The sequence below is a fragment of the Carlito syrichta genome, unplaced genomic scaffold (genome assembly GCF_000164805.1).
Source record: "Carlito syrichta isolate Samal-C Ts95f unplaced genomic scaffold, Tarsius_syrichta-2.0.1 Scaffold78750, whole genome shotgun sequence".
Taxonomy (NCBI): domain Eukaryota; kingdom Metazoa; phylum Chordata; class Mammalia; order Primates; family Tarsiidae; genus Carlito; species Carlito syrichta.
Window position 1 is genome coordinate 186,149 of NW_007022846.1, and position 14,621 is coordinate 200,769.

The following is a 14,621-nucleotide window of genomic DNA, read 5'->3' on the forward strand; positions in this document are numbered from 1 at the left end:
TGATTTTGTGATTTTATTGTAGAGATGAGGTCTCACTGCCCAGGCGGGTCTCGAACCTGCAGGCTCAGGCAATCCACTCACCTCAGCCTCCCAAAGGCGCGGGATTACAGGCTGAGCCACCAAGCCTGGCTTCATCTCTCATTTTTAAATGATAGTTTAGCTGAATAAACATTTCCAGGTTCAAAGTTCTGTACCATCTTCCATTTGAAGATATTATTTTACCGTATGTTCACACGCTCTGTTGTTGACATATCTGGTGTCCTTCTGGGTCTTGTTCCTTGGTGGTGATTTGCTTTTTCTCTCTGAATGTTGTCATACATTTTTCTTTGTCATTAAGTTCCAACATTTCACTGCAAAATGAAAAGAAACTATCTAGCACTCTTACGCCTTTCATTCTGTCATATTCTTGACCACTAGTCCTCAAATATTTTGCCCTTTCCATTTATTTTTTTTTCTCTACTGGGACTCCTTTTAGCTGGCTGACATTTCTGTTCTTTCAGTGTTTTAATTTTTCTCCTCTTCCAACTTCTTTATCCATTTTGATGCCTTCTGGAAGCATTCCCCCCACCCCCGATCTTCCTCTCTCTGACTCAACCTTCAGATCAGCCCTCTCTCCATTCAACTCATTGGCCGAGTTTGCTATTTCAGCAACGAAACATTTCTTGCATTCTTCTAAATGGGTTGGCATCTGTAAGCTGAAAAAGATAGATGCAACCAACCACCCTCAGACAAAAGTAGGGTGGCTGTTATGGCACAACGCCCAGTCCACATTAAGCCTGAATTGGAATGATGTTTGGAAGAGCGCAGTGCAACTAGGACCAGTTTTTTGTACGGCAACAAAAAACTGAATTCACTAGGCATAGTTAAGAGATGGAAACAATCAGATGTGCTGGCTTTCTAAATAGACCAAGTATCTTAGAAACTTTGAAGGCAAAGCATTCCATTTTACTACTCTTACTTGTTGCTGCCCAGTGCTGAAATCATTTTCTTTAGTGGCCTGTAAGTTGTTCTAATGAAACATGCTATTTTTAAGAAGGAATAAGCGATCTGTTTAAATGCATATTTTAAAAAACTTGACCGTTTTGTATGGACTGTTTGAGTCTTCTTCTAAACCACCTGTTTCTGATTCATGTTTCCATATTCTCTCTTAGCTCTCTGAGATAGTTACTATACGTATTCTAAATGTTTGTTCTACTTGGCACATGAGTTCTGTTTCCTGTCATACAGATTTGGTGCCTTTCATTCCCAGAACTTGTGCTCCTCAGATTTCTCCTAATTTTTCTTTTGGGATCACGTTGTGTTTTCCTGGATTGCTCACCGACCTTGGTTTTTACCTTTTATGGGGAGAAGAGTGAAAGTTTGGCTGTAGCCCCCGGGCCTCTGTGCACATTTATGGTGGGGAGGAGGAGCTTTTCGGGGTGCAGAGCTGCAGGCCGGAGACCCTAGGCACACCTGCCCCTCCAGAACCAGGTACTGCTCTTCATGAGGGAGCGGCTGTGATTCTCCTTTGAAACTTGCCAGGCCATGGGGCAGGTGGCAGGAGACAATGCAGGGCTCACGGGCACACGCTGCTCCCAGCTCCCCTCCCAGTTAGGTCCCAGGGCATCCCGGATGTTCCTTGGTCCTGCTGTCTGGAGTTTCCTGCCCCATTGCAGAGATGCCTAGGCAAGGATCACACCAGGGCAACATGAGCAAAACAAAGTCCAGCTAGAAAGTGCTCCTATAGCACCAACTTTTATAAAGCAGACAAAATACCCTTTAAGCTATCAAAAATTTAAAAAGATATGAAAGGGACTACATAATGATAAAAGTTTCAATCCATCAACAAGAAATATCCATCCTAAACATATATGCACCCAACATAGGAGCACCAACTTTCATAAAGCAACTTCTAGGTAAACTTAAAAAAAAGATACTGACTCTAACACTGTCATAACTGGGGACTTAAATACCCCACTCACAACCCTAGACAGATCATCAAAACAAACAATCAACAAGGAGATCCGGAACCTCAACGTGACGCTTGACCAAATGGACTTAACTGATACCTACAGAACACTCCACCTAACAACCATGGAATATACATTCTTCTCATCACCACATGGAATGTACTCTAAGATCAACCACATCCTCAGCCATAAATCAGCATAAACAAATTCCTTAAGATTGAAATTCTGCCATTCATCTTCTCAGACCACAGTGGAATAAAAATAAATATAAACACCAACAAAGTTCCCCCACAAAACCCACAAAGACATGGACACTAAACAGCATGATGCTAAGCAACTCCTGGGTCAACATGGAAATAAAAACAGAGATTAAAAGATACCTGGAAACAAATGAAAACAAAGAGACATCTTACCAAAACCTCTGAATGCCATGAAATCAGAGGGGAATTCATACCTCGATGAACACACATGAAGAAAATGGAAAGATCACAAGTTAACAGCCTAACAAATCACCTAAGGAAGCTGGAAAAGCAAGACTGCCAAAACCCTAACTTCAGCAGAAGAATCCAGAGCACCAAAATAAAAGCCCAAATTTGGGACATAGAAGACAAAAAGATAATACAAAAAAAAAAAATCAACGAAACAAAAAGCTGGTTCTTTGAAAGGATAAACAAGATTGATGGACCCCTAGCTAGACTGGCCAAGAAAAAGAGAGAAAAAGTCCAAATAAGCACAATCAGAAAGACCCCGAAGAAATACAAAAGATTATCAGAGACTACTATGTATACTTGTATGGAAACAAACTTGAAAACCTAAAGGAAATGGAGGACTTTCTGATATCACACAACCTCCCCAGGTTGAAACAAGAAGAAATCAAGACCCTAAATAGACCAATAACAATCCAGGAAATTGACTATGTCATAAGAAAACTACCTCCAAAAAAAAGCCCTGGGCCAGATGACTTTCCAGCAGAATTCTACAAAACATACTAGGAGGAACTGCTACCAATTCTAGTGAAAGTATTCCAGGCAATTGAGAAAGATGGGACTCTTCCAAATCATTTTATGAAGCTAACATCACATTGATACGCAAACCAGGTAAAGATCCAACAAAGAAAGAGAACTACAGGCCAATATCCCCAAAGAACACAGATGCTAAAATTCTCAACAAGAGCCTAGTAAACCGGATCCAACAACACATTTCAAAAATCATTCACCACAACCAAGTAGGCTTCATCCCTGGGAGCCAGGGCTGGTTCAACATTCACAAGACCATAAACATAATTAAATACATCAACAGATGTAAAAACAAAACCACATGATTGTACCATTAGATGTGGAAAAAGACTTTGATAAAATCTGGCACCCTTTCTTGATAAAAACGCTCAAACATCTAGGTGTAGATGGAACATATCACAATGTAAGAGCCATATACAAGAAACCCACAGCCAGCATACTGCTAAACAGACAGAAATTGGAACCATTTCCCCTGAAAACCAGAACAAGGCAAGGATGCCCACTCTCACCTCTCCTTTTCAACACAGTTTTGGAAGTCCTAGCCAGAGCAATCAGACAAGATAAGGAGATCAGGGTATCCAAATAAGAAAAGAGGAAGTCAAGTTATCCCTCTTTGCAGACGACATGATTCTATACCTTGAAAACCCAAGAGAATCTGTCAAAAACCTCCTTGCACTGATAAAGGACTTTGGCAAAGTCTCAGGGTATAAAATCAGCGTGCAAAAGACAGTAGCATTTCTATACACCAACAATAAACAAACAGAAACTCAAATAAAAAGCACAATCCCACTCACAATAGCCACAAAAAAAAAAGAAAAAGAAACACCTTGGCATCTTCCTAACCAGAGACGTGAAAGACCTTTACAATGAAAACTGTAAAACATTGCTCAAAGAAATAAAAGATTACACAAATAAATGGAAAAATATTCCACACTCATGGATTAGAAGAATCAACGTTATTAAGATGTCCATCCTGCCCAAGGCAATCTACAGATTTAACTCAATATCCATTAAACTATCAGCAGCATTCTTTTCAAACCTGAAAACAATAATACAGGAATTCATATGAACATAAATGACCACAAAGAGCCAAAACGGTCCTCAGCCAAAAAACAAAGCAGGTTTCACACTCCCAGACTTTAAGCTTTATTATAAAGTTACAGTAATCAAAACAGCATGGTATTGGTACAAGAAGAGGTATATAGACCAATGAAATAGGATAGAGATTCCAGAAGCAAAACCTCAATTCTCAATCAACTCATCTTTGACAAAGCCTTCACCAACAACAACCAAAGTCAACTCTAAGCATAAAATCTCAAACTATAAGAACCGTAGAAAATGCAGGAGACATCCTTATGGAAATTGGATACTGGCAACCAATTCCTGATCAAAACCCCAAGTGCCCATGCCATAAGAGATCAGATAGACAAGTGGGACCACATCAAACTGATAAGCTTCTGCAAAGCCAAAGAAACCATCAAGAGACCAAGGAGACAGCCCACAGACTGGGAAAAAATATTTGCTAACTGTATGTCTGACAAAGGCCTAACATCTAGGACCTACAAGGAATGCAAATGTTTCTTAAAAAAACAAACAGCCCCATTACAAAATGGGCAAAAGATATGAAGAGACACTTCTCAAAAGAAGACACACAAGCAGCCGACAGATACATGAAAAAATGTTCAGCCTCACTAGTCATCAAAGAAATGTAAATGAAAACCACACTGAGATACCACCTAACTAACTCCAGTCAGGATGGCCACCATCAATAACTCAAAAAACAATAGATGTTGGATAGTACGCAGGGAAAAGGGAACACTTTACACTGTTGGTGGGAGTATAAACTAATACAACCTCTGCGGAAAACAGTTTGGCAATTCCTAAAAGATCTAAAAATTAACCTTCCATTCGACCCCTCAATCCCCCTACTGGAGTATACCCAGAGGAACTCAAATCACTCTATGAAAAAGATACCAGCACATGCATGTTTACTGCAGCATTGTTCACAATAGCAAAAACATGGAACCAACTGTGCTGCCCATGGAAAGAGGACTGGATAAAAAAAGAAAGTGGTACATATACATGATGGAATATTACACAGCCATAAAGAAGGACAAAATTATGTACTTCACAGCAACTTGGATGGACGTAGAGTCTATCATACTGAGTGATCTATCACAGAAACAAAGAACTGAGTATCACATGTTCTCAGAAGGGGACCTTGAATAGTTATTGTAATACTACAAGAAAATGATTGGCAGTAGTCAGAAATTGGCAGGGGGTGGGGAGAGGCAGAATTGGCAGTAGTGGGAATCTGCCGGGGGTGGGGGGAGGCACACCTCATCAACAAGGGTACTTGCATAGTGAACATTTGTATACCTAACCCTGAATTGTATCCCACATCTTTAAAAGAAAGAAAGAAAGTGCTCCCTTAACCCTCCTCTCACCACTGTCCCTATTTGGGCTTAGCCATCCATGTCAGGCTAGAGGAGGGAGCCTGTGCACAGTGTCCTGGCCATCCTGTCAGGAACTGGAACGCCTCAGCAGTGGCTCCTCTGTCTTCGTCTGCCTTGGTGTTTGATGTCCCGCTTATGCCATGGAACTTTTTTTGAGAATGAAATTTACGTGCTTCAGTCCGTCTTTATCGGGCACCCGGTTTGTGAGACTCCTCGCCAGACATTGAGATAAAACGGCCAAAGGGCCTTTCCAACGGCAGCCTTCACTGGAATGAGCTCAGCAAATCCTCTTGGTGTCGCCCAGAGTTCTTTACTCTGAGTCACTACACTTCCCTGGAACAAGTCTGGAATTTTCTCCCCCATGATGTTTGCCAGGGCGTGGTCTTGCCTTCAGAACTCTGCCAACAACTTGCCTTCTCCTTGTCACCCTTCAAAATTATTCCTTTAGCCTCAGTCATTCAATTTCCCATCTCCATTTTCACCGAGACCTTCTGTAGGGAGTTAGGATGTCCATAAGGCATCTAGAAAAAGTGCCCACCTAAGTGACAGGTGGCCTGGCTTTCTGTCCAGCTCTGCTACCCACTGGATGACTGTGGCTAAGTTACTTCACCTCCTGGGGCCTCTGTCTCTGCCATGCAGCTGGGCCTCTGTTTATGGCCTACCGGCTCCTGAGTATCCCTTCAGTTTCTGGAGTTCTTATGTGCAGGGACCGGGGCTTTGATCTGTTCAATATGTTTTACTTGTTCACTGGTAAGTCGAGCCCGCACCCAAGTTTCACCACAAACCAGCAAACTCATCCTTGTGCTTCTTGATTTACAATGCCACGGTGGATGCCTTTGACAACAAATGTGTCGCTAGTCTCAAAATCAGCATACCTAATACCGAGGTGTTATTTTCCCCTTCTCCGAAAGGAAAGAGAGATATGTGGACAGCACACACACATCCTGGGAGGGGAGGGCACGAAATCATGTTCTTCTGTTCTCCCAGGTCAGGATGAGTGGAGACAAAAGCCCTCAAGGATGGGACCACTGATGTGGTTTGGATGTTTGTCCCGCCACACCTTATGTTGAAATGTGACCCCAGTGCTGGAGGTGGGGCAGAGCGGGAGCCATCTGGGTCACGGGTGGGGATGCCTCATGTATGGCTCGGTGCCCTCCCCGAGGTAACAAGCTGGTTGTTTAAAGGAGCCTGGCCTCTCTCTGGCTCCCTCTCCCTCCATGTGACGTGCAGTCTCCCTCTCCCTTCCGCCATGACTGTCTCCTGAGGCCTCCCCAGCAGGAGATACTGGCCCCATGCTTCTTGAACAGTCTGTGGAGCCGTGAGCCAAATAAACCTCTTTTCTTTATAAATGTCCCAGCCTCAGGTGTTTCTTTATAGCAATGCAGATGGACTAATACCACCATGCAACTTGCCAATTTGTCCCCCAGGTCTTTCCAGAGCTCACAACTACTTGCTTGGGATGGTTGAGGGGCCTTCCTAGGAGAAGCGTCAGCCCTTAGGGGTCCAGGATCCTCTCAGCTGCGGCTTGGCTCTGGAGAACAGTCTCGCGGCCTGCGTGTTTTCTGCATCCACCCCATTCTTCCTGTTCAGGGGCCAGTGGTCATCTGCTCCCTATCAGAGGACACGGCGTCCCCCTTCCCCTTGTGGTCACTGGCTCTCATCATCTCCCATCTCCCCCAGGGACTTTATTCGACCCCCCCCCCCCCAGTCCTTGGCTCTTTTCACCTCATCATCTGCTCGGCCCTCACTTTGAAACAGCCCCCAGCCCCCACACCCGGCTTCCTCAACTGGACGGCGCTGCTGTGTCTCTCCGTGCTTGGCACGCATGCCGGCTCCTCCCCGGCCTCCCCCTCGAGCCCATACTTTGGCTCTTTTCTGTCCCTAGCGCTCTGTGTATGACTGACCCTAGGCTTACTCTACTGTGTTACAGCTTACTTGCTTATACATCCAACCCTCCCGCTTGACTCAATATAATTCGGCTGTATCTTTGACCTACAGCTGGATTTCAATTGCCTTATGTAGCTTAAGCTTAATAAATGCCTGTTGAATGAATAAAGTAGAAGTGAACTGGAAAATGATAAATGTGTCATCTCGAGACATTGTTACCATGGCTAAATAAGGAATCTAGAATGGGATCATAAAATTTGTGAAGTTTATGACTCCAAGACCCATCTGCAGTGAGGTCTGAAGAAGTAAGGTATTCTGATACATTACATTTTAAAAACAGCAGAATACAACTGCAGAATTCACTTTAGAATTACATATGCAGGACTTATCCACTGAAGAAACAATGTTTAAATATAAAAAGCAAAAAGCGAAGAAGAATTACCTGTAATCCCAAGATGCAGAGATGACTTCTGTTAACATTTCAACTAGGCTTCTTTTTAACTATGCAAAACTTTGTGCTCGTGTAAATATATACCTAAAATATATTCTTTTGAAGCTGACCTTTTCACTTTTAACATGCATACTTTCTTGTCAATAAAAACACAGCTACAATATCATTTTAGTGTTGGAGTGTGGTTATGGCAGGTGAAGTTCACAAAGTACTTAATCAGCCATTCCATTCTCGACTATTATACATTTAGGTGGTTTATGGAGCTTCACTATTTCAAACGGTTTTTCAGCAAATATCTTTGTACTTACATTTTATTTATTTTTATTTATTTATTTTTTTTGAGTTGGAGTCTCACTGTTGCCCAGACTGGAGTGCAGTGGCCGCTCCCAGCCACCGCAGCCTCGACCTGCTGGGCTCCGGCGATCCTTCCGCCTCAGTCCTCCGAGTTGCTGGAACTACAGGCGCGCGCTACCACGCCCGGCTGATTTTTTGATTTATTGTAGAGGTGAGGTCTCGCCTGCCCAGGCGGGTCTCGAACCCGCGGGCTCAGGCAATCCACTCACCTCAGCCTCCCAAAGGCGCAGGATTACAGGCTGAGCCACCGAGCCCAACTGTACTTACATTTTAAAGAATTGATCTTATTGTGTGCTGAGGATACATTTCAAGGGTAACATTTCTTGGTCAAAAGATATGTCCACATTGAAAGTGTGTTACATGTTGCCAAGTTGCTCTCTGGAGAGTTGTACCCATCTCCACAACCACTAGTGATGTGCAAGAAGCTTTTTTCTCCACACCCTCACCAACTCCAGCTCTGCTAGTTCTGCTGACACCTTCTCAGTCTCATTTGGTTTCTTCTGTTTGCCCGAGATTTGCATCTCATTGATTGCCAGTTAGACTACACATATTTTCGTATCTGCAATGCTCCTTTTATACTTCTTTTGTGAGCTGCCTGTTCAAATCCCCTAATCTCTTATGTACTGGAACAAGTTATGTAAGTAGATACAGGCATAAATATGAATCTGCATAGCAATCAATCCTCCTCCTGCTAAAAACGTGATGGGTATTTTTCTTAAATTGCTATTTGCATTTTAAAGCCTTATCTATGGTGTCCTTAATCATTTAATTTTCTATGCATAAAGTCGAGGTGCTTTTCTGGAGCTGACCCATCTTTTTCTTCAAGGCTCCCGTCTCAGGAGCCTTCCCTAAGAGACAGAGATTACCAGTGGCCTCTGCAACGCCTTCTCCTCATCTTCTTTAGCAAGGGAACCTTTCTCCTGACACAGACTTCCCAGCCTCCTTTGCAGCTGGGTGTGGCCAGGTGACAAGCGGCTGATGAGTGCCAGTGCTATTGCGCCACCCCGGGGCAAAGCGTCTCAGGTGAGGGCTGAGCCCTCCTTCCCTCCTCCTCTTCTGCTGCCTGGCAGGAAACAGCGAGCACGCTGACTGCCATCTTGGACCATTTCCGCCTTGAGGATGAAAGCCAAGCTTGGCAGAGGGAAGGAAGGAGCCTGCAGTGCTGATGATGTCACGAAGAAGCTGGCTCACCAGCCCCAGGCTGGCTGCCTCAGATCTTCTTTCATGTGCGAGAAGAAGGACGTTGCTGTAGTCAGGCCTTTGGTGAGGGCAACCCTAGCTCCTAAGAGCAATCCCTAACTCATTCATCGACCCAGGGTTATGTCGATGCTGCATTTTCTTCTAGGTATTTTTTAGCTACTACCTTATCTCTGTGTTTATGAATATGTGACTTAAAAGATACGTCACCAAGATTCGACATTTTATGTGAAATAATGTTTTGGTAGAGACTGTTTGAGAATGATAATGACTCAGCCAGGCATGGTGGCTCACTCCTGTCATCCCAGCACTTTAGAAGGTTCAGGTGAGAGGATTGCTTAAGCCCGGGAGTTTTTTTGTTTTGTTTTGTTTTTTTAATTGTAGAGACAAAGTCTCACCGAGTTGCCCGGGCTGGTCTCAAAGCCCTGAGCTCAGGCAATCCTCTCGCCTCGGCCTCCCAAAGTGCTGGGATGACAGGCTTGAGCCACCGTGCCCAGCCCTAGCCCAGGAGTTTGAGACCAGCCTAGCAACACAGCCAGACCTTGTTTCTACAAACAATAAAAAAAAAATTAGCCAGGGATGGTGGCACTTGCCTGTAGTTCTGGCTATTCAAGAGGATGAGGCGGAAGAATTCCCTGAGCTCAGGAGATTGAGGCTGCGGTGAGCTGTGATTGTGCCACTGCACTACATCCTGGGCAACAGAAAGAGACCTGACTCTAGGGAAAAGAAATGACCGCTAGACCCACATGTAGATAAAATTGTTACACCAAATTTTAAGAAAGATTCTACTTATAGAGTTTTATTCTACTAAGAATTAATTAAAATTAGGCCAATGATCCTGAAATGCAATTCTTTTGTAAGAACAAACCTTGAGAAATAACATTAACATCAAGTTTCTTGGATAACCATGAGCTTTTATCCTGAGAAGTTAATTTTCGGATGATTTGACTATAAAAAGTGAGACTCTGTACCTGATTGGAAGTTTTTTTGATAAAGGTTGTTGTATACGTATCTAAATTTATACTAAAAAGCTACAGTATGGCAAAATTTGACTATAGTTTCATTACAGTCAGAATTTCTATTTTAATTTTATTTATCGAGACAGGGTCTCCTTATGTTGTCCAACTGACCTTGAACTCCTGGGCTCAAGCAATCCCCCCACCTCAGCCTCCCGAAAACTTGACACCATAGGTGCATGCATGCCGCTGTGCCCAGCTTTGGTTTTAAAGTATGTTTTGACTGTGGGTACAAAATGCTTTTTTCTAGAACTTAACACACATATTATTCTTGCTTCTGTAAAAAATGAGTCAGATAGTGTTCAATTTAATGGAACTAATGTCTATTTAACTAACATTTATTAAATACCTGCTATCTATCTAATCTCACAATGACCTACAAGACAGGTAATGTAATTCTTATTTTAGAGAAGCAGAAGCTGAGGGTCAGAGAGGCATTAACTCATCTGTCCAAGGCCACTCGGAGGTTGGATGGGAAAGAACGCCTCTGGAGTTGTTGACCCCAGAGTTTAAACTCCTGGCTACTCATGTAAGACCCTGGGTGGGGCCTGCAAGGAGGGCAGACGAGGGAGACACAGTTTCCCACAGGCAATGGTGAACAAGAGTTGGGACTTACCTGCCCTACACAGGCCCTCAGTGTTAACACGAGTGGGGAGGGAGCTGCCTTTTGAGTTTGCTGCAGACACAGCCACAGCCCAACTCCCGGTTCTCGGGAGGATCCAGGTCCAGGAGGTGTGTTCAGTGATGTTTTGGAATGTGGCTTTTCCCCCCGTAAGCTCCTGCAAGGTCACGCGATAGTGAAGGATTTTTCCTCTTGCCTCGGAGACACTTAAATTCTGCAACAAAACACATTCATTCACTGTTTATTCTCAGGCAAGATCACTGATGCTCTGGCCTGAACCCCACGGCCCCTGCTGCAGCCAGTGATGTCTGTAAGAACTTTTTATTGACAACTTCTCTACTTCTTCACTACACACTTTCATGCAACATCTGGCCTCCCATCTTCTGCCATTTAGGAAAAAAATATAGTTAATGTTTTTTTCAACAATTCTTAAGGTTGGGCACGGTGGTTCATGCCTGTGATCCCTGCACCTTGGGAGGCCAAAGTGGGAGGATCGCTTGAGCCCCGGCATTCAAGACCAGACTGGGCAGCATAGCAAGACCTCGTCTCTACAAAAAAATTTAAAATTCACTGGGCGTGGTGGCACGCACTGGTAGTCCCAGCGACTGGGAGGCTGAGGCAGAAGGATCACCTAAGCTGGGCAGATTGAGGCTGCAGTGAGCAGCGATTGTGCTACTGCACTCCAGCCTGAGTGAGTGCAGGGGCAGAGTGAGACCCTGACTCAAATAAATATTCTTAAAAACACACTGATTTTCCGTTTTTGCTTCCAAATGAAACTTACTAACAGTAGATAACGCAGCCCCAAGTGTGGAATCTGAGCTCAGAAGATCTGGATTTGTGTTCCCGCTCTGCCAAGGCACTCAGCCCCTCTGAGTCTCCATTTCTGATGTGCCAGACACACACACACACACACACACACAACACACCCCCTTTTATAGAAAGTGCAGTGCTGCTCAAGACGTCAACAGAAGATGCCCGAGAGCTAAACCAGCAAAGTCTTCGCTTAGTGAATCGAATGAGCTATCTGTGCCAGGAAACTTAGACGCTGTTCATAAACGTGTGACGAACAACTTTTGGAACTGCAGAAATTCCAACTGAGATCGCTTGGGAGCGATCCCGGAAAGTGAACGGAGAACTAATTATTTGTCTTCTTCCCCTGTTTTGACAAGGACCATGAGAAACAGAAGATGGAAAATGGAGAGCTGTCAAGCCTGGCTCTGGTAGTGCCGCCCACACCTACAGCAGGGAGAGGAAGGCTTGGCTCACTGCGTGTTCCTGGCCAGGTGACCCCTCCCGTGGGCGGGGGCTCCAGCTGCCTTTGCTGAAAGGCCCACAGCAGCCTGCAAATGTCCCTTGCTTGAGTCCCTGCTCCCCCAGCAGTCTTTTAAGAGTCTGGCTTCCCGTGCACTTTATCTGTCAGGAGGGGCTGGGGTAACATCTGGTTCACTTACAATTTGTATTTTTTGCTCTCAGTGAATAAATTGGCCTTCGGATGATAATTTGGCTTCCAGAACAATCAGCACACTGGGGGAGGATGCGCCAATCTGCTGACTCGAGCCTTCTGGTTGGCCCAACAGCTGCATGTCTTGCTATAAATTAAGCCACGAGCATCCAGCTTTTTATTCAGTTTCTGGGAGCTTGGCTGATGCCTGTCTGTTCTGGGGACGCCTCTGGAACCACAAGGCCCAAGACTGGACCTGAATCCAGGGTCGGTACGTCAGGTGGACACCTTTGTGCGGGGGGGGGGGCGGGCCTCCTGAGCCGATATTCCGCCTTTCCCTAAAGTCAGCAAGTTGGATGTCCCCCACAGCTGATCTCACGGGTCTGCTGTGTGGATTAGAATCAGCAAGTTCCTTTTAAAATAGACTGTTCTAAACTATTAATAATACACATGCCCTTGTCAGAGGAGAGCAACGGGGTAAGTTCGTCAGGCAGAGGCTGGCGAAGGAAGACCATCCCTTCCACTGTCTCTCCTGCAGATCCAGAGGTCGAGCTATTACCCACCCCATCCCCCATGTTCCCCCACCTCAGACATTCCCCAAGACGAACTGAGCTCACAAAACTCCCCAGAACTTAAGAGACTTCGGTTCCACAATGAGCCAAGGCCTCATTGGATTTGTTTTCTTTTTTGTTTGCAAACCAGCCTCCTGTCCTTCAAAGACATCCCAGAAATCTCATTCAACCTCATAGTAAAATGCTGCAGGAGGCGGGGGAATGTGTCATCTTGGGTCCAATGAATTTGCATAGTGACTACTGTGAAAATCTCGCTGGTCACCACAGTCTAACAAACAGAGCTGTGGCTCTGAAGGGTTGTGAGGCTTTCCAGAGGGAGGGACAGGCCTGGACCCAGACCCTTGCGTTTTTTCCTCTAGATCTCGTGATTGAGAGTTGAAAATATCCTTGAAAAGGTCGGACTGGGATGGAAGTAATCGGACAAGCAAATACGGCATCCCGTGGGTCATGCTTAAATAAATGGCAGGCTCGAGTTTTGGAGTCAGGTTATCCTTTCTCAGGCAACGGGTCTCCTTGACCAAATGAAATCTGCAATTAGTTTGATTTTTTTAAAAAAGCAACATAAGTTTGCCGATAATCCGTCGCTCCAGGATTATGCCTGGCCCTGGGGGAACGGGGTGCCATCCTGGAACCACCAGATTGGAAAGGACGCAGCCGTTGACAATTAATTCCACGGTTCATTCTGTACGCGGGCACGTGGAAACCCAGGGATGCCAGCGAGGTGGCTTGCCAAGCCCCCCAGGGACAGATGAAGAAGGCGGGCCGAGTCCACCGGCCTTGACCTCGGGACCCGCGCTCCCGGGTGGAAGGGCCGGCCGCGTGTTCCTGGGCTGGGGTCCCCGGCGCCCCCGTTGCAAGGCAGCCGCGTCGACGGCAGGCACGGCCTGGCGGGGCCCCAGACCCCTCCTCCCGGGGCCGGCGCGTGACCCGCGGGGTGAGCGCCGGCCGGCGGCCTCTTCGCGAAGAGGCCAGGATAAGCCACGTGTCCCGGGCCGCCGCGAGTCGGGCCGTCGGGGACCCCGCGCGAGGAGGCGGCCGGCGCTTGGGGCGCGGAGTGGCCCGGAGGCCCGGAAAGGGTGGCCGCACCGGGGTGTCTCCCGGGCCTGGAGCCTGGGTGCCTCTGGCAGCGCTGAGAACGGGTCTGGGCTGGTCCCTGCGGCACGGCCACTCTCTCCCGTGGCCGGCTGTGCTGAGGAGGGACGGCGTCCCACTGCCGGTCTCCTCCGTCTTTCTTTCTGCTCCTTCCGGTGGGAAGCCACCTGCACTGGGGAAGGGAGGCCTTTGGGACTCAGGGCCGTCTGAGCAGCGGGCGGCTCCCTCCATACCCGTGTTAAGAATCGCCTGGAAAAGCTTCCTTCCTTCCTTCCTCCCTCCCTCCCTCCCTCCCTGCCTCTCACCCTGTTGCCCAGGCTGGAATGCAGTGGCACACTCACAGCCACCGCAGCCTGGGCCTGCTGGGCTCCGCGATCCTTCCCCTCAGCCTTCCAAGTAGTCCGAACTACAGCCCTGCGCCACCACGCCCGGCTAATTTTTTGATTTATTGTCGAGAGGAGGTCTTGCCAAGTTGCCCAGGCTGGTCTCGAACCCATGGGCTCAGGCAATCCACTTGTGCTGGGATGGCAGGCTTGAGCCACTGCCCCTGGCCTGGAAAAGCTTTCAG

At 46.3% G+C, this 14,621-nt stretch overlaps 1 protein-coding gene across 1 annotated transcript in view; it reads right to left on the minus strand.

Annotated features, from left to right (window-relative positions):
* Positions 1-14,621, minus strand: part of IL12RB2 (interleukin 12 receptor subunit beta 2) — a 75,750-nt gene that overhangs the window by 29,324 nt on the left and 31,805 nt on the right. The window contains exon 8 of the mRNA XM_008054428.1: positions 10,943-11,162. Coding sequence (XP_008052619.1) covers positions 10,943-11,162 — 220 coding nt within the window. The remainder of the gene's footprint in view (positions 1-10,942; positions 11,163-14,621) is intronic.